General features: G+C 51.0%; 1 protein-coding gene across 1 annotated transcript; it reads right to left on the bottom strand.

Moving 5' to 3' along the window:
- Positions 1 to 902: 902 nt before the first annotated feature.
- Positions 903 to 22303, bottom strand: POMGNT2 (protein O-linked mannose N-acetylglucosaminyltransferase 2 (beta 1,4-)). Its single transcript, XM_036080248.2, has 2 exons — positions 22022 to 22303; positions 903 to 3235 (listed from the first exon to the last, which is right to left on the bottom strand). Exon 2 carries the CDS (start codon positions 3128 to 3130, stop codon positions 1388 to 1390), a length of 1743 nt encoding a protein of 580 aa, XP_035936141.1. The 5' UTR covers positions 3131 to 3235; positions 22022 to 22303; the 3' UTR covers positions 903 to 1387.
- Positions 22304 to 23516: the final 1213 nt, after the last annotated feature.

The following is a 23516-nucleotide window of genomic DNA, read 5'->3' as shown; positions in this document are numbered from 1 at the left end:
CATGGAAGCCAGACAACAGTGGAATGTCAGGTGTGCCATTCAGCAAAACTGACAGGACAGCTGACCTTGGATGAGCTGTGGAAGGGCTACGCGTGAACTAAATGTCTGGTCGGGCCAGAGCTGCAGGCTCCGCTCAGTGCAATGTCCTGGAGGGGCCCTGGGCCCCACTGAAAGACAAGGGTTCCTATGGGGCTTCTAAGCCGGTGGCCCCAACTACGGACAGGGGTCTTACCTCGTCACCCTCGAGCAGCGACTCCCAGAACAGGGCGAGAACTGGCCCTGGGATGGTGTGAAGACTCTTCCTGCAGAAGAAAGTGCTCAACACTGTCCTGCTGAATGCCCTACCCCTATGTCCTTCTAAGGGAACCCGATGCTAAGTGTGGTCTGTTGTGGTCTTGGGTGCCTGATGTCTTTAGCCTAAGAGCGCTCCCTGGTGGACACTGCTCTTCCTCACCGCAGCCCCGTCCCTCTGCTTCCAGACTTGGACCCCGCTTAGGTGGCAATGTGACATTCAACCGGCAAGTTGCAAGATGCAATCCAACCAGCCTGCCTCACTTCGTGGTCCTCGCCGCTTGCCCATCGCCACATCTCCTCGGCTGACAGCTGGGATGAAAGATCATGTGGGTACTGACTACCAGCCCCACTTCCACCTACCTAATAAAAAGACTTGACCAAGGGGCGCCTGGGTGGCTCAGTCAGTTAAGTGGTCTGCCTTTGGCTCAGGCTCAGGTCATGATCCCGGGGTCCTGGGATCGAGCCCCACGTCAGGCAGCCCCACTTTGGGCTCCCTCCTGTGCGGGGAGCCTGCTTCTCCCTCTCCCCCCTGCTCGTGTTCTCTCTCACTGTCTCTCTGTCAAATAAATAAATAAAATCTTTAAAAAAAAAAAAAAACTTGACCAAGATGTTTACAATCATTTAATGAATTTTCCAAACACACCTTCACTGTGCTACAGGTGAATTTCATGATGATGGAAGCTGATGAAGCACCCACCCAAGCGACCACATGATATACTCACAGTTTCCAGACATCTGGATATCAACCAGAAAGATTCAGTAGGGAACAGCATGATCACTCAGCCAGAGGCTCCTTAGGATTCTTACTTTCCTTCTTTCTCCTCCACTTCCTCCTCCCACCAAGGACCTTCTCCAGGGTATGGATGCTCAGGACGGGAGAAGGGGGCTAGGCGGGTCTCATCGTACCAGTGCAAAGAATGCTGGGAACTCCACACTCCAGATGCAGTAAGACACGGAGGCACAGGCCTGGGTGGGGTGGCCTGCTCAACAAATAAATACTTCCCAGAAGCCACCCCAGGGTGCTAGTGGGCCAGGGACGCTGAGCTGCAGGCGCCAACCCCCCACCCCCCGAGGCCTGGCCACGGCACGCTCGCTACGTGTTGCACACCAGCACATCTGCAAAGGGCCCCAGGAGGATCTTGTTGAAGATGCAGCGGACCCACACCAAGTAGGTAGCAAAAGGCTTGATGTTCTCAGTGAAGGTATGGTTCTGCAGGGCCAGGATGTAAGGCACGTAGGTGTTCTCCCCCTGCTCCTGGAGCCACACCTCGTACTTCACCTCCCTCACCTTCAGGTACTTGAGGTTCCAGGGGATCTGCCAGGAGACAGTGAGGCGGGCCTCTGAGGCGCCCTGCACGGACGCCTGGCACCGCGCCTCCCGAACCTTGCCCGGGTAGAGGCCGACGGTCCACTTCTGCTTCCGTGGCCCTGGCCGGCCCTTCACCACTCGCTGTATGGTTTGGATGAGGGATGGGATGTCCACCTTGGTGTCCTGGTAGATCCGGAAGAGCCACTCAGGGTTCCGGCAACAGAGATGCCGCGGGACCTCACGGCTCTGTAGGATACGGGCCTGCTCAGCCCGGTCTAGGTGAGTGATGCCCCCCTGGTCCCAGGGCCGCTCGGGATGCGTGACCGTGTTCTCCGGCATCATGTTGCGCCAGGCTACGTACTGGAGGTCCATGCCAGGCAGCGTGGCCAGCGTCTTATAGGGGGTGTAGTGGTCCGGATTGACGGCATATGGGAAGAGCTCAACCACGGTGGCCCCCCGGGGCAGGAAGAGGGCAGTGACCAGCTGGGCCCCATGCATGCTGACCAGCATGGAGGCATTGCTGACCAGCCGCACGACATCGGCAAAGGCATGGTCCTCCAGGGACACAGTCACTGTCTTCATCTGGAACTCCTGGGCCAGCGCCAGCAGCAGCTGTGCCTCATTCAGGATGAGTCTGTTCTGGGTGCGGCTGAAGACCAAAATGTACTCTTCGCCAGGGGAAGCCCCCGCGTGGCTCACGTTCAGCTTTTCCATCATGAACCGGGCAAACTGCCGGATCTCATTGCCCGAGACAAGGATGTTAGCCTTGGGGCCCTGGGGCTGGACAAAGCCGTACTGGTACCAGGTGGTGATCTTGGAGAGGCCCACGAAAGCATGGGAGAAGCACAGCAGGCGGCCCAGCGTCTTCAGCTGCGCCCGCAGGAGCGGCTGCTTGGGGCTGAGCAGCTTGTACAGGTCAAAGTGCGCGCCCTCGCTCCAGCCCTCCATGAAGAAGAGCCGGGCCTCGTGCGCCAGCCCCGGGAACTGCCGCAGGGTGTAGAAGAGAGGCAGCAGGTCGTCGTGGAAGACGTGCATCAGGTTGTCGGGATTGAAGCGGTTGGCGAGGAGCGCCACGTCGGGCACGAACACGGGCTTGGGCATGAAGCGCAGGGCGGCGGCCGGCAGCTCCACGAAGTTGAAGTACTGGGTGTTGTGGTCCTCCACGGTGGACAGGTCGAGCAGGGCCGGCTGGAAGCGCCGGGAGCCCAGGTTGGGCAGCATGACCGAGGCGTTGCCGTGGAAGAAGATGAACTCCTCGGCCTCGTTGGAGTAGCAGAGCCACTTAAAGCGGCAGACGCGGTCCGTGTGCGTGCGGCCCGTGCACACCATATGCGTGCCCCCCTCCATCAGGATCTGCAGGGCCTTCGGGTAGTCGATCCGTGGTGCGGGGGCGGGCTCCGGGGCCTGGCGGCCGCCCGCCACCTCGGCCTCCAGGGACGCCGCATGCTCGCGCAGCCGCACGTGCTTCCACAGGACGGCCGCCAGCACTGACACCAGGAGCGCGTTGACCACCGCCGACAGGTGCATCCTAACGCCGTCGTGGGGCCCTAGTGAGAGCACAGCCCCTGGGCAGTGCCACAGGCCCGGCGGGCCCTACCCATCCCCGCGGGCACCCCGCGCGCCGGCACGAGCCTGCGGGAGAGAAGGAAAGGGAAAGGCGTTGGCTCCGTCTGCGCGTATTGGCGCCCTCCCTTCCCCACTGCTCCCACCGGGGTGTCATACACCCCTGCACCTAGACTGTGGGCGTGGCCACATCACTCGCTTCGGCCAGGGAAATGTTAGCAGGGAAAACATGATCAGAGGCTTGGACAGAGCTTGTGTCTTGTGCGACTGGCCTTGCCTTCTCCGTACCTAGGACAGTGCCAGGAGGAGGCTGTGTGCAGCCTAACTTCCCGGGCCCGGGACGCGCGAGAGCTTGTGCAGCGGAGCTGCTCCTGCTAAGCCCAGTCTAGCCCAGCTGACCCCCCGACTTGTGAGTGACCCCGACACGGACATCTGGCCTGGGTGAGTGCTCATTACCGTAGGTCACTGAAACCCTGCGGCTGTTGGGTATGGAGCACTGCTACAGCAAAAGCTAACCCACGGAGGATGTGTGATGAGAGGCCACAGGGCAAATCCCCCCAGGGGCCTGGCATTCCTAGGACTGCGAGGTAAGGACTCTTCCTTATGCGGGCACAGAGACCAGGCCGTACACCAGGACCCCAGCGTCCCCTTCTTTGGACACATGGCACATATGCCTGGAGGGTATTGGGGGGGGGTCGTCTGCTCTTGCTTAAAGCTCCTGTTTGGAAATCACATCTGCTGGCTTTTGAGATTCCCATGAAAGGATGGGTAGATATTCGCCCCCTCCCTGGTCCAGTAAAAGAACTGTATCTGGATGTCTCCACTGACATGTCACCTGGCTGGGCTGTGGGTGTTTGCTCCATTTTCCTGCACTAGCAGGAAGGGTAACATCCTTGCTCTGAAGCCCAGGACTGCTCAGATGTGAAGGATCTCACCCTTCGCCCTCATAGAAGCGGCCAGTAACCCCTGGTGCCTGGCCAGCACTGCACTGGGGAGGGATTGGAGCCGCCCCTTTATTCCCTCGGGGCTAGCTTTGGACTCTCGGGGTCTTGTAACTTCTCTCTCCCTGCAATCATAAAAATCAAAGTGCAATCCTGCCCAGAAAGAGACAGTGGCTTAGGCTAGATTCCCTCAGAAGCAGAATCAGAGACAAGGGTTTGAGCCAACATAGTTTGAGAAATTATCCAAAGAAATCCCTGTAGGAGAGTGGGGAATTAAGAGGAAGGAGGAGTGAAGCCAATACAGGGCACATTAACGAGCAGGTCACTATTCTGAAAAAAGCCGGGCTATTTGCCTCCCGAATCCTCTCCAGCACTAGCTGAAGGCCATTCCTGGGGGCACCATCTCTTCCAGCTACCCTCATCTAAGGGTTGAGCATGCACACATTCATACATACGCATATGTTATATTTTCCCCCCAAAATTTCACAAAGAATTACCCTGACCAGCTATAATGTACTCCAGTGTTTCTTTTTCTAGTCCAATATTTTAAGTTTGTTCTAAAAAGGGGGGGGGGGGGCATGCTCATCTTAATTGATTTTACAACCTAACAGGGTTGGCAATTTGCTGTTTAAAAAAAAGGTCTAGGGGCACCTGGGTGGCTTAGTCAGTTAAGCATCTGACTCTTGATTTCAACTCAGGTCATGACGGGCTGTGAGATCAAGCCCCGCATCGGGCTCCAAGCTGAGCATGAAGCCTGCTTAAGATTCTCCCTCTCCCTCTGCCCCTTCCAGCCCCCCCCACCCCCACACGTGCTCACTAGCTCTCTCTAAAAAATAAATAAATAAATAAAAATAAAAACTGGTCTAGACCACAAATTCTCAAACCTGGCTGGTTCTTGAAATCCCCAGAGGCACTTGCTAAAACCATATATTCACAGGCACTAATCCTGGAGGTTCTGATTCAGTAGTAGGTCTGGAGTATGGCTCAGGCATCTGCATCTTTTGTTCCTCTGTTTCATTTTCCCGTCTTCTTGCAGATTATCTGAATTCCATGTTCATTTCTCTATAGTGTTTTTGAGTGTATTTCTTGGTGCAGATTTTCTAGTGGTTGCTTTAGGCACCATACAATGTATATGCAACTTAGTACAGTCTACTCTGGAGTAAGTACAGAGACCTTAGCTCCATCTGGGTTCTTTTACCCTCCTCCCTTATAATTCTCTTCAATATTTCCTCTACATGCATTAAAATCCACGTCAGACAGCATTATAATTTTTGTTTCAACTGTCAAGTGTAATTTCCTCAAGAGGGAAAGGAGAGTCTATTATATTTACCCATATTTTTACTCTTCCCGTTCTTTCTTCATCCCTGATGTTCCAGGTTTTCTTCTGTTATTTCTCCGGAGAACCTCCTTTGGTCATCATTTTAGGGAAGTTTGCTGAGAACAAATTCTCCTGGTTTTCCTTCAGGCAAAGAAAGTGTCTTGATTTCACCTTCTTTCCTACAGGATATTTTCAGCGGGACAGATCTTTGGGGTGACAGTGCTCTCTCTCTCTCGGCACGCGAACGCTTAGGCAGGGCAGCCTCCTTCTGGCCGCCATGTTTCTGATGAGGAGTCTGCTGTATGTGAAGCGCCGTTCCCTTGGCCGTAGCACGTCCCTCTCGTGTGGCTCTGAAGAGTGTTCCTTTGTCTACTTTTCAGAAGCCTGGTCATCAGGTGTCCTGGTGTGGGTTTCTCTGCATTTACCCTGTAAGGGTTTCATTCACTCTTGAATCTGTAGGTTTATACCTCTCACCAAACTTGGGAAATTTTCAGCCATTGTTTCTCTAAATACTTTTTCAGCCTCCAGGTCCACAAATGCTAAATTTTAAAAAAGTATTGTCCTATAAGTGTCTGAGGCTCTGTTCAATTTGTTTTCCCAGTCTACCTCCTCTCTGCTGTTCAAATTGGATAATTTCTACTGTCTGTTTCCATGTTCACTGATTCTTTCTTCTGTCATCTCCATTCTTCTACTGGGCCCACCAGTGATTTTTTATTTTGGTTACTACATTCTTCAGTTCTCAAATCTCCATTTAGTTCTTTATATCTTGTCTTTCTTTGCTGAGACTTATCCTGGAGCTTATATTAAGTCTTCCATTTTAGCAGGTTTTTGCAAGAACCATGCTGGTGGGGGAAGGGAGAGCACCGACTCTTTATCGTTGGGTGGGAGGAAATCCACGCTTCCTTGATCGGCCTCCACCAACAGCACTCTGGTAGGGAGAGTGAGAGATGCGGCACAACCGCTGAGTAGGGGTGAAATCTAGGCTCCTCAGTTGGCCTCAATAGGGGTGCCTCATCATCACTGGGTAGGGGTTGAAGTCTAGGCTCCACTGACACCTCAAGGGGACCATGGTGGCGGGGCAGGGGGGGACATCTTTTTACCTCTGGGTGGTGGTAAAAGTCCAGGCTTCTCATCCAGCCCCATGGTGGGGGGATGGGGGTGTGGTGCTGAAGGTGGGAGGTATCTGGTTGGTTACCACAAAGTGAGGATGGATGTCTAAGCTGTCCATTGAGCCTTTACTAAAACTGGAAGGGAAGGGAGAAGCAGTTTGCCCTGGTGTTTTACAAGAATAGGGTGTTACGGTCAAAAAGCTTTTGCAAGACTGCTCTTCTTCCAGTCCTTTGATGAGAGAGAGCGTGCTTTCCCTGGGGCCTTTTCTGGTCTATGCTCACTGACATTTCTGGGGGGTGGCTTCTTTAGGGATACACATGTCCACTCCATTTTGACCAGAACCCAAAGTCTCATTGGTATCTGCTTTTTTACCAAGCTCCCAGGTGATTCTGGGATACAGCCACGTTTGAGAAAAACCAAGAAGAGGCTCTTAACCAAAGAACCAGGCCATGAGTCCCAATAGCCCCTAAAGTCTTTCTTAACTCATTCCAGTATCAATTCAAAATTATAAGTCCAAAGTCTCATCACCATGGGATATGGTGAACTAGGGCTTCCTGGAACCTGGGGTACCTAGTGGTTTGCAGACCTGATCCTTGGGGGCTGCCAAGGCTGGTGGTAGGCCACAAGGACATGAGGCCAGGGTCTCGGGCCTCCATTTACCTCCAAACAAAACCAAGCACCTTTAATTTCTTATATTTAGGGGTACTATAGTGGGTCGAATAATGTCCCCCCCAAATTCATGTCTACCCAGAACCTCAGAACGTGATATTATTTGGAAATAGGGACTTTATGCATATAATTAGTTAAGGATCTTGAGATTATAATGGATTAGGGTGGGCCCTAAATCTAATGAAAGTGTCCCTATTAGAGGCAGAAAAGGACACAGAGGAACAGAAAAGGTGGCCACGTGAAGACAAAGACAAGAGACTCGAATGATGTAGCTATAAACCAAAGACCACTCAGAATTACCAGGAGCCACCAAACACTAAGAAGACGTAAGAAAGGATTCTCTCCTAGAGTTTTCAGAGGGAGCATGGCCCTGTCAATATCTTTATTTTAGACTTCTGGCCTCCAGAACTGTGCAAGCATGGATTTCTGGCATTTTAAGCCACCACGTCCGGGGTTAAATCTGTTGCAGCAACCCTAGGACTCATAAAGTGCCACAAAATTTATTTAAAAATGGGCTTCTTTGTTCTTGGCAGGGAATTCCACTATTAGTCAGGCTTAACAACCACTAAGCAAGTCCTCCTCATTTTAGAGAGGTGAAGAATTTGCCCCAAATCACCCAGCATGTTTGTGACACGGCCAGGATTAAAAATGGAGGTGTCCTAACATGCGGGTGAGTGCTGCCTCCTGAAGGCTGGGGAGAGCAGCAGGGCAGGGGCAGGCCTGGCCGGGCAGCTTCTGAGTTCAGGGTCTGGTGAAGGTAGACGGCTCCTCGCACAGCCCAGCCTCTCCGCTTCTCCATCCCGCCGCCTCCCTCTAGGGCCGGGCCAGGTCTGATGTGGATGAGCCGCTCTGAACCCCCTTGGACACAGCTCTGCTAGGGAGGGCAGACCCATTCCATCCCCTGCAGCCTCCTCTGCCCGAGGAAACTCCTGTGGAGTTCTCCCCTTGCCACACCTTCTACTGACCCTCCCCAGAGCAGGGAGACAGGTAGTCCGCATGCCTTGGTCTTAGGGCAGTAAGTCTGACCGACTGGTTAGCTCTTTTGGAGACACCTGATCACCCGTAGTTCTCACATCACACCCTAAACCAACCTGGCTCTGAGTTCCCGCTGCATTACTGGTGGTCGATGGCTCTCAGAAGAGGATGTGTGCTGTCTAGGGAAGTTTAAGGATAAGAAGCCAGAAGACTCGGGTTCAAACCCCAGCTCCATGACTTTACCGTGTGGCCTTTCTGAAGTCAGCTTCCCTATCAGCAAAGGTGAGGGTGCAGCCCCATCTCCCAGGGCGGTGGAGAAGGTCAGATCATGTATTAGTTGTACCTCAGGAGTACTGAGAGCCGACTGCTTCTCATGTACAAAAACGGCAATTCCACACAAGTAGGTTCAGACTAGTAAGTGTCTAGCAGAGGGGCAAAGAAAAAAGTCGGGGCATCAGATGGTTAACAAAGGGCCACAGGGATGCACGATGAAGTCTGGCGTTTTAAAACCTTCTGGACACATTTAGCTGCCTTCGTGTGACTCGAAGCAAAAGCTGACTGGCGCTGAGGTGGGAACTGTCACTTTTCATTACAGTCATTTGAAACAAAGGATTTTAAATCTGAGCAGAGGATTCCTCCCAAAGATGGAGACTGAGACGAGCCATGCCGTCACCTGTTGACACCTTGGGCCGGAGTCGGTCACCAGCTCTGCTCCTTGGGCTTCCAAGTCGAGTGTATTAATACGTACCAGGGCAGACACTGTTTCCACCCAGGGTCCCCGCCCCCTCCCCCTGCATAATAAAATCCCGGGTCTGGCCAGAGAGCTAGCCCTTCCCCTGGGGACCCACGAGGCACAAACAAAGCCAAGATCTACCTCCCACCTCCAGAGGGCTGATCAGCTGACAGCAAGCCCAGTGGAGGATGCTACCAGAGTAGAACCAAGCAGAGCAAAGGGGGAGGAGTCACAGCCCATGTTCACACCCACCGGGGAGGAAAGAAAGACCTGCCCGCCATCTGCTGCCCAGCGGGAGAAGGAAGCCAGGACACCAAGGCCGGCTGGCTGGAGGAGAGACACAAAGGACCTACCAACATCTCGGAGCCCTATACCTGGACGTCCTGCTGTGAACTTTCCGGATCATCGAAGCCAGCTTTGGCTGGGGTTTTGGTTTCTCCAAGCCAAGAAAAATTTAACTGAGGAGAACCTCTTTATAGGTTGTTGTGCAGGAAGCAAACGCACGGGGGTCTGGCCTGTGCCTTCTGCTTCTGAGCTGTGTTCTAACCTAGTGGACTATTCGGCATCAGTTTCCCCATGACCCTTCTAACTCGGGTAAGCAAAGCCCTCTGCGAAACTCTGGTATTAGCAATTAGAAAACAAGCATAGTCATTGTGGGCCCAAGTGGAGCTACAACTTTCCACATGGATCCCATGTGGTAGGGAATGTGGACTAAGGTAACTTTTGTGTCATAACATAGGCGGTAGCTGGGGCTCCGGTGAGCCCTGCAGGCTTCCTCTGAGGAAGAAATGGGTCCTTCTGGTTTGCCATTCCCTGGAGCTTTCCGAGGAACCAGAAATGTCATCTCCAGGGTAGAAAGAAAGGAGGTGGGGGGGGGGCGTCCAAAGACGGGGGAGACCACACAGCCCAGTCTGATTAGGTAGATGGTTCACAGAGGAAAAACAGACGAGAGACTTAGAAAAATTAGCTAAGGCCAGAATGTCAACGACCTTGATGATAGGTCAAGAAATCTGAACTCTACCCTCTAGTCAATGGGGAACTCTTGAAGGCCTTTGAGCAGAGTAGCCTGGAGATGGGAGAGAACAGAGTAGAAAACTCAATGACAAGCTCCCAGCCTCAAGTGTCTCTCCATTCATGTGGGAGTTAGAATGGGGTGCCTAGAGGAGAGGGAGCTCTGCATGAAGGGGTACAAGGAGCATGTTCCTTATGGCAATTCAAGTCCCGAAGTCTGCAGATGACTTATTTGAAGTATATTCCCATGTGAACTCAAAGCTGGTCCTTTAACAGAACTCCCACTTGCTCAGTCCCATTGGGCCTTCTTGGTCTGTAGGGAAGAAGATAAAGTCACAGCTCTCCTGAGAGCCCAGGAACCCCATGTCCTTCATGCAGGTCTTCAAGGCTTTTGCAGAACAAGAGCAGAGATCTTCTGGTCCAGCCCCAGAATGAGAGGAGACGGTGCAGGCGGCTGCCTTCTTGGCTCGGTTTTGTCTGTGCTCCAGTCAGCCCTGTTAATCTCCAGGGGAAGGGCTTTGTAAGCCCAGAACCCTACAGCCAAGAAATGTGCTTAAACATCAGTGTTTCCCTGTCTTTTCAAACCCAAGGGCCCACTCATAAAAAAAGAGAAACTCTTTCGTGCACCTGTAAAGTCCAATACCCCCTTCCCCAAGCACTCTTCATTCATAAGAGATTCTCTTCTACAGGATCCACCCCCAAGACTGAAAGATTTCATCAACTTTTACCTTCTGAAGTTGGTATTTTTTATCTATATCTGCGTATGTAAAATCATATTGCTGCATATACTTTTTCAAAAACATGTGCCCCCCTCCCAACCCCATGAAATTCTCCACCCAGCCCCACCAGCAAAGAACTACTTTGCAATCAGGTTGAATCACAGCAAACTGCTGATACTTGACCAATTCTGACCAGTATCCCGTGGTGCTGCCAAGGGCACCAACTATCCTTACCACCACTGTGGTACGGACAGTACAAGGCTGCTCAGAAGAGAGCACCTGCGTCCTCAGTGTGACTGACCACAGCTGCGAGTTCTGACATCTCTCTAGGAGGTAAGAGGAGGGAAAAAAAGACACAGAAAGAAGCCAGGGGGAGGGAGGGAGAGTTCATTCATCCTTAAGGTCACGAGAGGCCAGAAGGGCAGGGTGTCTCACTGGGGAGCTGGGGAGGCTACCCTGGGGGCCTCAGCTCAGATCTGGGCCAGGGAACTGAAGAAGGACTCAGGCCCGCAAGACAGGAGGAATGTGAGCAGGAGGAACAGCTGTGGGGGCGGGAGGGAGTGGGGGGTGCACCCACATACATACAGCTCCTAGTTCTGACCCATAGGAGGGCCTGGGAGCAGGGACAGCACACCTGGCACTCAGGTCTTGGTTCCTAATATCATCCCCTACTAAGGAACCAGGGCTCTGTGGAAAAATCACTGTTTCCATGGCTCGGGCAGGGAAAGTACAAGGTGAGTTTGGAATATCTTGTACTACCAGAATGTCAGGAAGTTCTCAAAAAATGACGAGGACATAACAAGGTGGCACAGGAGCTAACCTGAAGGAGCTCCCAGTGGCTAAATCTGGGGCAATGTAACAAAATTAAAAAGCAACAGTAATGGATTATAACCCATAGAATAAGCATGCATAACCCATGCATAAGCATGCAATATCGATATAAATAAGTAAGCAAGAAGGAACAGATCTTTCTTACAGTAGAACTCCAATTAATATATGTAGAAGCAATGATGGAAACAGAAAATCACCATTTGGCAAACATCACAGTAATAATGGTCTCAGGCAAGATCCACAGCTGGATGCTAAAATTAGTGGGTGGAAGTATGATGAGAAATAGGATATTTGCATCATCTTGAACAATCTCCCTGTGAGATACTGTCTATTACAAAGGCAAAAATAGGAACTTTACGGTACAAAAGAAAAAGAAAAGAAAGAAAGGAAGGAAGAAACTACGATACAGAAGCCTGGCAGACAGCGCCTGAATCAACAAATCGACATTAACATCACTGGTAATAATTTCCTGACACCGTGTGCCCTTTGATACCCCTTGCTCTCTCTCAAATAAATAAAATCTTTTTAAAAAATTAGATAACCTTCTATTTCCATTATTGCTGACACTGAGAAAGGCACCTCATTCCTGTCATCTTCTTACCCAAAAAACACAACCTCACTCTATACGTCCAAATGAGGAAACGTGGTCTAGCTCCACTGTTAGCTCTGAATCTGGTGTATAGATAAGTCAGCAGAGAAAACATTAAACCCAAATTGAAGGACATTCTACAAAATACCTGACCAGCACTCTTCAAGAGTTAAGGTCACAGAAGACCAGGAACGACTGAGAAGCTAGCCCAGATGGAAGGAGTCTAAGGAGACACAACAACTGAACATAACGTGGGATCTTGGGCCAGGCAAAGGACATTAGTGCACAATTGGCAGAATCCGAATAAGGTCTGTGGTTTAGGTAGTGGTACTGTGTTAATTTCCTGGTTTTGATCATTGCACTGTGGTTATGTAAGATTTAACATCAGGGGAAGCTGAGTGAGCATTTTTGGTAACTTTTCTATAAGTCTAAAATTATTTCAAAATAAAAGGTCATAAAAAATTAGGTAAGGGGCACCTGGGTGGCTCAGTCGGTTAAGCGTCTGCCTTCAGCTCAGGTCATGATACCGGGGTCCTGGGATCGAGCCCCGTGTGGGGCTCCCTGCTCAGCAGGGAGTTTGCTTCTCCCTCTCCCTCTGCTTCTCCCCCGCCCCCGCTCGTACTCTCTCAGGCTCTCTCTCAAATAAATAAAATCTTTAAAAAAAAACTTAGATAACTTAAGAAAGAAGAGAACATAAGTGGTTTTAGGTAAAATGACCTGTACATGGTTTGTTCTAAAATACTCCAGCAAAGGGGCTCCTGGCTGGTGCAATCAGTACAGCACGTGACTCCTGATCTCAGGGTTGTGAGTTCCAGCCCACGTTATGGTAGGCACGGAGCCTATTTAAAAATAAATAAATAAATAAAATAAGAAAATAAAATAAAGATACTTCAGCAAAGAAAGTATGGAGACAGATGGAACAAGACAGTAGCAAATAGACCACTGTCAAAGATGGTGATGGGGGCCTTTCTATGATCCTTTTTTGGGTCTGTTTAACATTTTCCATAATAAAAAGTCAAAAAGTTAACAATAAAGAATCAAATAAATCCCTATTTACAAATGACAGAATTTGAGAGAGTGGCTGAGTAATAATATTTAGACAATATAAGATAAATAGCCCTCCCTGGAGAGATGAGAGGCAGACGAGCGGGGCTTGAGCTGATGTGTGTTCTGCCCCCATCACAGACAGGAACGCTTCCAACAGCAGCTAAAGCAAGATGGACACACCCAGGGGACGTCAGAGAGCAAGACCTGCAGGGAAATGAGGAAAAGGGAGGAAAGACCAACCTCTAACCTGAGTGGGCACCTCTCTGGTGAGCATTCTGTCATCTGCCCCTCCCTCAGGCCTCCCTGTGGTGGAATGCGAGCTTGGCAGCAGGTAGGTGAGGGTGTGGGGTGGGGCCCCGGAAGGAAGGACGCTGGGCCCCTCCTCTGGACCTGAGGGACTGCGTGTGCAGCGGACAATCCCAGGCAAGCCCTAAACTCGGGGCCCTGGGGCCAAGCCTATGGGAACCAGGAGACATGGGGTTGGGGCATTGTGGGGCAACTAGGCAACCAGGCAGGGGCCAGCCTTTGAGCCTGGGGGTGGTGGGGGGGGAGCACTGTTTCTAGTTGGATGCTAAGTTACCACCCCCTCCCCGGGCCAGCCAGAAGGATGTTGACAGAAGACAGGACAAATACAGACTGGCGCACAGGGCCCTTCAGGCTCTCAAGTTGCCTTCCAAGGGGGAAAATGGGAAGAGAGGTTTGCTGGGGATGGGCAGAGCATTCCGCTAGAAATCGTGTGGTGGTTAAAGCATGGGGCCCAGAGGAGGGATTGCCTGGGTTCCTAACTGTACCATGTACAAGCCAGGCACCTGCACCAACATCTGATGGGAACAGTTGCATAATTACCCCCCTCCCATGGAATGGTTGAATGACTAATATAACACTGCATGTTCACTATACTGGAATTGAAATATAAGCGAGAGAGTGAGTGAGTGAATGAATGAACGAATGAATGAATACCCCACTCCCATCTTCCCCAGGTCGGAGAGTTCTGAGGCATATTCTACACTCCAGAGTTCCCTAACAGATGAGGTGTTGCCCACAGTGGTCATTAGCCTGATGCATTCCCCCTCCTTTCCCTTCCTTGTCTCAGTTCTTCACTCCCTTATTCATGTTTATTGGGATGGAGTTCAAATCATCTACTTCTACTTGAACCTTTGTCTCAGGATCTACTTCTGGGGGAACACTAACTAACATAGGTATTTCTGTATTTTGCCACTGTGGAGACAGATGAAAAGCCACCTTGCATTTTCACCTGCCGTGAAGTAGCCAAAGTGCAGTAGGAAAAAGCCAACAGGTACTTGGGCAACCGGTGGTTATTATAAAGCCCTTTCAGTCTGTTTCCCGTACTCCCCCTTCCCCGGACCCCCTAAATGCACTGCACCAGCAGCTGCATAAGCCAGTAGAACTCAAGGATCAGGCAAAATGCCCAGAAGAGTTTTCAGAAGATATGGCTGGAGGCAAAGAGCTCATTTAATCAGACCCCTAGCACTAAAGAAGATAAAAGAGGCCCTTCTCCATCACCGTTCCAAATGTTTCTGGATAATAAACTCTAGGAGGAAGTTCAAAATGGTGAAGAATAATTGGGCCAAGTTGCTTACTGGACAATGCACCCCATGATGTCCCCTTTCTCCAGGCCAATTTTCAGTGCTCCTGGAGAGGCCACCAGTCTCGGTGACAGCCGGGCAGTGGTAGGGAGACGGGGGCGGTGAGGGAGAAGTCAGGTCGCCATCCTTGGCCTGGGAGACCAGAAGAGACACTCAGCCAAGCTTCCGCCTTCTGCAGGACTGCGGCCTGCCTGGCTGACCGGACGGCTATGTCCAGTCCCGAGGTCTGACCCACTGTTTAGTGCCGCTCCATGCACCAAGAGCCTCTTCGGAATGACAGCAATCGAGGGATGAGGACTCGTTCAGACTGAAGGCCTCCATACCCCTCTCTGTCACCTGGCTCTGCTGAAATGGGCGGAGGGGCCAGAATCCCAGCATCACAAGGTACCTTACTCTCAGTGATGGGGAGCTCCCTCCCACTCCTAGGCAGTGCATCCTCCTGTGTACTTACTCTCCTGAGACCTCAAGAGCTCAAAAACAGAGCTGGAATTTGCCCGTCCTTCATCTGCTGTTTCTAATCCTCTCTCTCTGGGTGACGCAGCTTCTGAGCAGTGGGGTGGCCTCCACCCTTGTCTGCAGGCAGATGTAGAAAGCACCACATACCTACTGAGTTCCTGCTCTGTCCCCGTGCTGTGCTGGGTCCCTCACATGCATGCACGACCCCACTTACTCTTTCCTCACCACCACTCAGCACGGATGCTTCACCTTGTCCCCATTGTTCCTCTCCAGAAAGAGTCTCAGAGGCTGGGCCACATGTCCACAGGCCAGGATTTGACCCCACACATTTCCGCCTGGGCTGCCTCTCAAAGATGAGGGCTGTCCCAAAGGAGTTTTGTCATAAGACTCCTTGGACAAGGAAGAGGTGGTGGCCCTCAGAGGCAGAGGCCACCCAGGATAATATCTTTTGTCTCCTCCCAGTGGTCCCCCCCCCGAAAATCTTCCTGTCTCTAGAATCTGTGGTGGGCATGAAGGGCCGATGCTCAGTGAGAAGCCAAGGAAACCACCCCTCCCTCTGGGAAGAGCCTCCAGTGGGATGGGATCTGCAGAGGACAGAGGGTGTCTGACATGGGCTGTTCCACAGAGAACGAGAGTCAGATAAACCCTTTTCCTGCTGGGGCAAGGATATGACAGATGTCCTAACGGAGGCCTCCAGCCTGGCCCCGGCTCCAAGCCTGCCTTGCCTTCAGGGTTTCCCACGGCCCCTACGTAGGGCATCCCATTTGGTGCTCACCTCAACCCTATGAAGTACCATTATTCCCAATTCTCCCGGGAGGAACCCGAGGTCAATGAGGTTCAAGGACTTGCCCAGGGCCATGCAAGTGTGAAGTCTAGATATCAACCCAGTGTTCTCTGACTCTGAAGACTGCTCAAAACCATCAAGACACAGAAGATCTGGTTTTAATTAAAGTGGAACAAGGGGTGCAGAAGAAAAGGAAACACTCCAGGCATTCAAAGGACTCCAATCAGGGAAGAGCAAGCCCAACTTCGGGCCCACGGGTCCCACCTCACTCAGAGGCCGCCCCCCCGCCCCTGCCCCGCCCCCCCCCCCCCCCCCCCCCCGGGGCTGGTGGAGTCGGTAGCTAAAGGACTCCATCCGAGAGTACTCGCCTTCTCTGTTCTGCCTCCCTGGGGTGCCCTTAGGCAGCCTCCCCTCCCTCATGGTCAGGACATGGCCATCAGCCTCAAATGGAGCAACACGCTTCCCTGATTTATATCTAGTGACAGGCAGAAAGTTCACCTGATACGGTTAACTCCCACCCAGCCCCGTCCTGGACCAGTGACGAGGAGCAGAGAGAGCACTGCTGGGGAGCTGAGAGCCATCGGTGTCTGCAGCAGGGAGGAGGGCCCTGCAGGAGGAGAGAAGGGAGTGGATGCTGGTGGGTGAGAACGGTGTTTGATGTTGCAACTCCTGAAGGACACAGGCTTCACAGGGGATCCAACACCCTCGGGCCTTGTTTGTTTTTCCTTTAGAAAGCAGAGGAAATAAAACTTGGAAAAACTGCCTCTGCCCACGACCCCTCTCACTCCTGCCCTAAGTGGACACCATGAGGCTTCTCCGTCACCTCGGGATCACCAGCCAGACGCCCCGTGGTATATCTCCTGTCCCAACACACTACTGAGGGTATGACCTGCACTTGAAACTGATCCCCGGATGACTGCCAACTATCAAATATAAACCCACTCTGACCTCCAGACATATGATCAAGACCACGTAAAACCAAAATCCATTGCCCATCGAAAATGGGCACATCTCATTTTTTTTACTTTGCAGAATTTAAAAAGTAACCCAACTTTAGCAAATTTCTCTTTAAACTTGTCTTCCTAGAAGAAGAGACAGGTCGTTCTTCCGCCCCAGATTCTCCTAAGTCCTGTCTGCTGACTGAGGGGATACACCTTTTCCACACGAGGCACAAGGCTGCGGGAAAAGGGAGGGCAGAGGCCCCGCTGCTTCCTCCAGCGAAGTCCTGTCACGGAGGCAGATGAAGAGCCATCCTGGCTGGGGGGAAAGGAGACAAACCAAAGGCCGCCCCAAACCTTGATTCTACTCCTCAACAGAAATGACCTCGGTGGCACCTTCTCCGCTTGTGGGGCCGAAGGCTGATTATAAACCTGCATTCTTCGGGAATAAATTCGTTACGTGGAAAAGGCAGTCCCTATTGGACTTTGAAGGTTCTGCATCAACAGCTTGGATCACGCTGTTTTCAGCACACCTACTCCCTGGCACGAAGGTCTATAAGACCAGACCACCCTTGTCTCAAATTACCTGTCAATCACTTTGCCCCAGACAAAGCCTGGTCTGGTGCAGCGGACCCTCCAGCAGAGTTAAGGAGCCAGAGAAGGCAGGGGAGGATGCGCATGCTCACACAGAACAAGGCTGTGGGGCTTGCAACACATGGACAGGGCACTTGCCCCGAGCTCCCCGCTTCCAGCAAAGAGGCAAGCTCTGACTAGATCCCCAAAGGAAACCCCTCCTGAAAACATCTGCTGAGGTCTGGATCCCTGGCCCATGGTGGAAAGCTGTGCCCTTGAGTCATTCATGACGAAGGTTCTTAAGATTCCTTCCTTCATTCTCTTAAAAATAGGCTTGGGTTAGACGTGGACAGGCATGACATGGAACTTATTTAACGACTGCTGAGTGAAGCAGTTTTAGGGGGCAAACTGGCAGCACCCTTCTACCTGCCTCAGTTTCTAAAGGGCTTTTTGTAGCCTTTTTTTTTTTTTTTTAAATCTCTTGTTTATTTCATTTTTTCCCTTTCTTTTGAAAACAACCTGACACAGGGCCTTCCTGATAATGACAATAATAGTGGTAATAGTGGCGATTCGGCAGACCAGAGTCTCTAGCCTCTCCCTGATGCTTGGCTTGTGGCCGAGGACCCAGTGTCCAGCCTGGAAGGCGCCCTCTGTTATGCTTTCAAAATGGAGAAAAGAGACAACTCTTGGCATTAAGACCGTACCAACGGTAGTCTACCAGTGGCAGAGTGAAAGGTCTGATTCTCTGACAAGAGGCTGGGCCCTGCGTAGGCAGCAGTGAGGACACGGGAAGCCAGACAAAAATGGAAGGATCAATCGCTGTCCTGGCTAGCTCAGGAAAAGAGGATGCTGGCTTCTGGGCAGGGGGTGGAGGTTAACACTGCCACCAGCTTACGTTATTGAGCACCTACTGTGTGCCAGGCACCATCCTAACTAAGCCCCTTTCCCGCCCCTTTTCCCTTAAGCCTCACAAAAGCCCTCCAATGTAGGTACTAGGATTAGCTCCGTTTTCTTTTAATATGAAAAAACCCACAGTTTAGTGAGATTAAGAAGATTGCTCTAGGCCTTACAGCTCAAGGGGAGGCCCCAGGATACAAACCCATGTCTGACTCCAGGGGTCTTATTCAGACTCGGCAGTACAGTCAGTGACAGAGAAGGGCAGACGTCAGAGCAAGGAGTTTTTATCACTCAAGGGCAGAGCAGGTGCGGATGGCTGCGGAAACACAGACCCCCAGGCCCTCCACTGTAACTTAGCAACCCGCGGCTTCCCTTGCGTAATTACTCCCCACCGGGCCAGGCAGAGACACCCAGTGGCGGCAGGCCGCTCAAGGGAGCTGTGGCCATTCTCTTGCCCCAAGGAAAGTCTGGGTAGCACAGCGGGGTGATAATTATCCCCCCTGCCCTGGTGCTGTGCTGGCAGGGTTAATACACCAATTTAAAATGACAAAACCATCTATTTTTAGAGCTAAAAGAGCCCTTAGAAATGATCTGCTCCAACTCTCTACTTTATAAAAAGAGGTCGAGAGAGGCTGCGTGAGCTCTCAAAGGCAGCCAAGATTAAAACAGCAGGTGTTCTCAGTCCAGAGCGCCTTCTCCTCACACCCGTGGCTCCCCGGTGGCCCTCCTCCCAAAGGCAGAGATCAGGCCCAGACAAGAACTCTTCCCGGCCCCTAAACAGGTTCACTTCTCATAATCAAGCTCTCTAGGCCTCAGGGGGATGGCGCCCTTCTCCGGCCCTATGGTCGAGGGGCCACAGGGCTGCCTCTTGCTAACACCTCATCCCCCAGGCTCACCCAGTGGACGCTGCCTCCAGCCTCATCCAACCTCAGGCATGGAGAGGAAGCACAAGCAGCCAGACTGTAGGGTCCCGCCTTGAAGACCCCCTGCTGCAATGCTGGAGGCTGTCCCCCCTCCCCACTCCGGTAGAAGTAAATAGCACTGGTTTTGGAGCTGAAATGCCAGAAGTGAGCTTCTGTCCTGTCACTTAGCAGTTGCATGACCCTAGACCAATTCTTTTTTTTTTTTGACAGACAAAAAGTTGTACATAATTAATGTGTAAAACTTCAGAGACACCTGTGAAGCTGTCACCATAATCTATGCCATAAACCTAGGCATCACCTCCAGAAGTTTCCTCCCGCCATCTTATTATTTTTTGTGATAGAAATATTTAACATAAGATCTACCATCTTAATAAATTTTAAAGTATGTAGTACCGTCATGTTAACTACAGGCACTAAGTCTCTGGGACTTAGTCATCTTGTATACCTGAAACTTTATACCTTTTGACTAATGCCTCCCCGTTTCCCCTCATCCCAATCCCTGGCAACCACCATTCCACCCTCTGCTTCTATGAGTCTAGTATCTGTCTTTCTGTGTCTGCCTGGGCTAATTCTTTTTTTTTTTTTTTTTTTAATTTTTTTATTGTTATGTTAATCCCCATACATTACATCATTAGTTTTAGATATAGTGTTCCATGATTCATTGTTTGTGCATAACACCCAGTGCTCCATGCAGAACGTGCCCTCCTCAATACCCATCACCAGGCTAACCCATTGCCTGGGCTAATTCTTAACCCCTGCAAGCCTCCATTTCCTGGTCTGAAAAACCAACACAATTATACCTACTTCACAGGCAAAACAATGCCTGACGATTATTCTTATAGTATTACTATTATCATAATAATGCTCTACCGCCCATTCAGTGGCCCTTACTCTATACCAGAAACAGTGCTAAATGCTTTAGATGAACAACCTCATTCATTCCCTCCTACAAATCTAAAATAGGTGCTATCAATTTCATCCCACATTTGAGGAAGTATGCTCAGAGTTGTTAAGTGAATTGCCCAATGTCACACAGCTATGAAGTGGTGCGGCTGGGATTCAAACCCAAGTCCAATTCCAAAGCCTATGCTGACATCTGTGGGCTACACCTTTCATGTTCATTATTTTATCCAATTTAAAAAAACCTATCAGGCGTTAGGCAGGTCCTGGGGGAGTGTATCCACTGACAACCAAACTGAGAGTGCCGCAGACCCTTGGGGAATGGAACATTTGGTAATTTAATTTTCCAGTTAGCTCCGTATTCACTGGAAGCCTTTGTTTATTGCTCAATATTCTCTAAAGCGTGGCTCAGAACAAGAACTTGCCAAGCAGAAGGAGAGCTGGAGAACTGTTGGAGCTGCTCTGTCACTGACAGACACATCAAGGCCACTAGGATGCTCACGTGGCCACAGTGCTGTCTGGGGGAACTCAGTCACCAGCACCCCATCCTCCTCTTTGCTGAGGATCTCCACTCTGTACTTCTCCTCCCCTTCCTGGGGCTCAAGGCTCAGGAACAGACGTGCTGGCCATCCCTGGGGAAAACGGGACCTGTGTTCTTTTCTGGCTCTGTCACTAACTGGGACTCGGATTCCTCATCTGTGATGTGAAAGGATGAACTGGAAGATCTCCAAGATCCGTGAGAGCCAGAGAGAGCAGCTAGTTCCAGTACAGAGATGGGCCTGGGTTCCAGTCTCACCTCTAACATTTTCCATCTTAGCAACCCCAAGTGCTAACATCTGCGGCACGTCCACTGTGTACCAACAACGGACTGAGGACTTGCACAGCATTATCTCATGTAACTTTCACAGCAAGCCTGTCATGAAGGTACTTTTATCCCCATTTGGCAGAGGAAGAAACAGAGGCTCAGAGAGGCTAAGTGACTAGCTCAAGGGCACACAGCTAGTAAACGAGAGCCAGGATTTGAATGCCCAGCACATGTAACAGTAACATTTGGTGAATGAACTCTGTTCTGTCTGTGCTCCTGGCCACTAAGTCCTGTCAAAGCTCACCCCATAACCTTCCCTGTGCTGGGCCTTGCTTCCCCCAAGAATAGGCTCTGAGAGTTGTTTTGGTATAAAGGAAGCAGACCCTAGCCGCCCGCCACCAGGTGCAGGGCTCTGGCCTGAGGACCCTAGATCTTAGCAGAGGATTCTCATCAGTGATCAGGAGACGGGGTCTACACACATGGAAGGGGTCAGGAGTCCAGTGGGTCCCTGCAGAGGCTACCCTGGCACTGTCAAGCACGTCGTGGCAGGCTCTTATCACGGGGCACACAGTAGATATCCTATCGAGCCCCAAAGAGCCCAGGGGATCAGCTGCAGGCCTGCCCAGGTACTGCCTTCCAAAGGAGCTCGGGAGGCCCAGGCCCCTCCGCGCACCTCGCTGGCTCCCCGCCAAACGTGCTAATCGTCTCCCAAGCAAAAGGGCGTGAGGACCCGCTGCCAGTGCCAGCCAAGAGCTAATGGATTCAACGGGCGCGCCTGGGGCGCCGCCCGGGCCCCGCGGCACCGGGACCCTGAGGGCCCACCTCTCCTCACCGCCGCCCCCATCCCGCGCCTCCGTCACTCCGCATCACCGGTCGCTTCTTGGTTCTGCAAACTTCCCTGGGCTCCTCTTCAGCCTAGGGCCCGGCGCTGCCGTTGCTCCCTCCTGGGGGAGGTCCGGGGCCGATCCCTCAACTCCAAGCCCAGCGGCGTCGCGGAGCCCTCGTCAGCCCCGAATGCGCGCGTCTCACCTGCAGCCCGCAGGCCGGGCTCCGCGGGGCTGGAGCGTCCAGGTGGGCCCTCCGCGGAGCCGGCTTTGGCCAAAACAACCGCCGCTGCCGCCTCCTGAGCCCGCTACAAGACCGGGAGGCCCAGGCATGGAGGGCAGATCCCGCGGCGCCGTCCCGTCCGCCGCCGCCGGGCTCGCGGGTGCCCGCCGTGCGCCTGCCTGGCTGGCGAGCCCGGCGCGGCAGCCTTTGCACGAGCGCACGCTCGCGGACTCCGCTGCCCCAACCCTAGGCCAGAACCACCCCCTTGGCTAGCGGGATTCTGGGAATTGTAGTTTGCCTCCGAGAACAGCACACCCCCTTCAACCCGCGGAATCCTGGAAGTTGTAGTTTCTTCCCGAGAGAGGCATAGTTTTACTTGGTGTTAGATTTTTACAATTATGGGAGTCCTGATAATAAATATAAATTCAAGTTAAACCAACAATCAGATGTCATTTATAAAATCAAAGTAATTCATACATCACATGTTTTTAAAAATATCTATTACTACAAATACAAATAAATACAAAAGCCCTATCTAGTTCCCCATCCCATCCCATCCCATTCAGACCCTCTTAAAAGGGCAAACATTCCCAACTCTTACGGCTGCTACATCTGGAATTTACTGCCCAGTCTCAAAATATACATATGCCCCTATTTCTTGATTTATGAATTTTAGACCTCTTGGCTTTTTACTAGGATAGATGAGAATTTAACTCATTTAAATATATGCACCAACCATGACTACCTGCACCCTCATTGAGTTATGAGACATTTCTTTTTTTCTTTCTCCAAATTTTTATTTAAATTCCAGTTAATTAACATACAGTGTAATATTAGTTTCAGGTGTAGAATTTAGTGATTCATCACTTACATACAACACCCAGTGCTCATCACAAATGTCCTCCTTGATACCCATCACCTATTTAACCCACCTCCCCACCCACACTCCTCTAGTACCCCTCAGTTTATTCTTTATAGTTAAGAGTCTGTTTCTTGGTTTGCCTCTCTTTTTTCCCTCCATGTTCATCTGTTTTTTTCCTTAAATTCCACATATGAGTGAAATAATTTGGTATTTGTGTTTCTTTGACTGACTTATTTTGCTTAGCATAATACTTTCTAGTTCCATCCACATCGTTGCAAATGGTAAGATTTCATTCTTTATTATGGCTGAGAAACATTCCAGTGTGTGTGTGTGTGTATACACACACACACATATATATATAATACATACATATATACACACACACACACACACACACATATATATATATATATATATATATATATATATATATATATATATATCTCACATCTTTTTTATCCATTCATCAGTTGATGGACATTTGGGCTCTTTCCATAATTTGGCTATTGTTGATAATGTTGTTATAAATAAACATCAGGGTGTATGTATCCCTTCGAATCAGTATTTTTTTTATCCTTTGGGTAAATACCTAGTAGTGCAGTTGCTGGATCCTAG

Source organism: Halichoerus grypus, chromosome 1, assembly GCF_964656455.1.
Source record: "Halichoerus grypus chromosome 1, mHalGry1.hap1.1, whole genome shotgun sequence".
NCBI classification, from domain to species: domain Eukaryota; kingdom Metazoa; phylum Chordata; class Mammalia; order Carnivora; family Phocidae; genus Halichoerus; species Halichoerus grypus.
Note: the sequence above shows the minus strand (reverse complement) of the source record. Positions and strands in the feature narration are given on the sequence as shown.

What these genes read in the sequence shown, in the direction of transcription:
- POMGNT2 (XM_036080248.2), bottom strand. Translation starts at nt 3,130, where the DNA reads ATGCACCTGTCGGCGGTGGTCAACGCGCTCCTGGTGTCAGTGCTGGCG.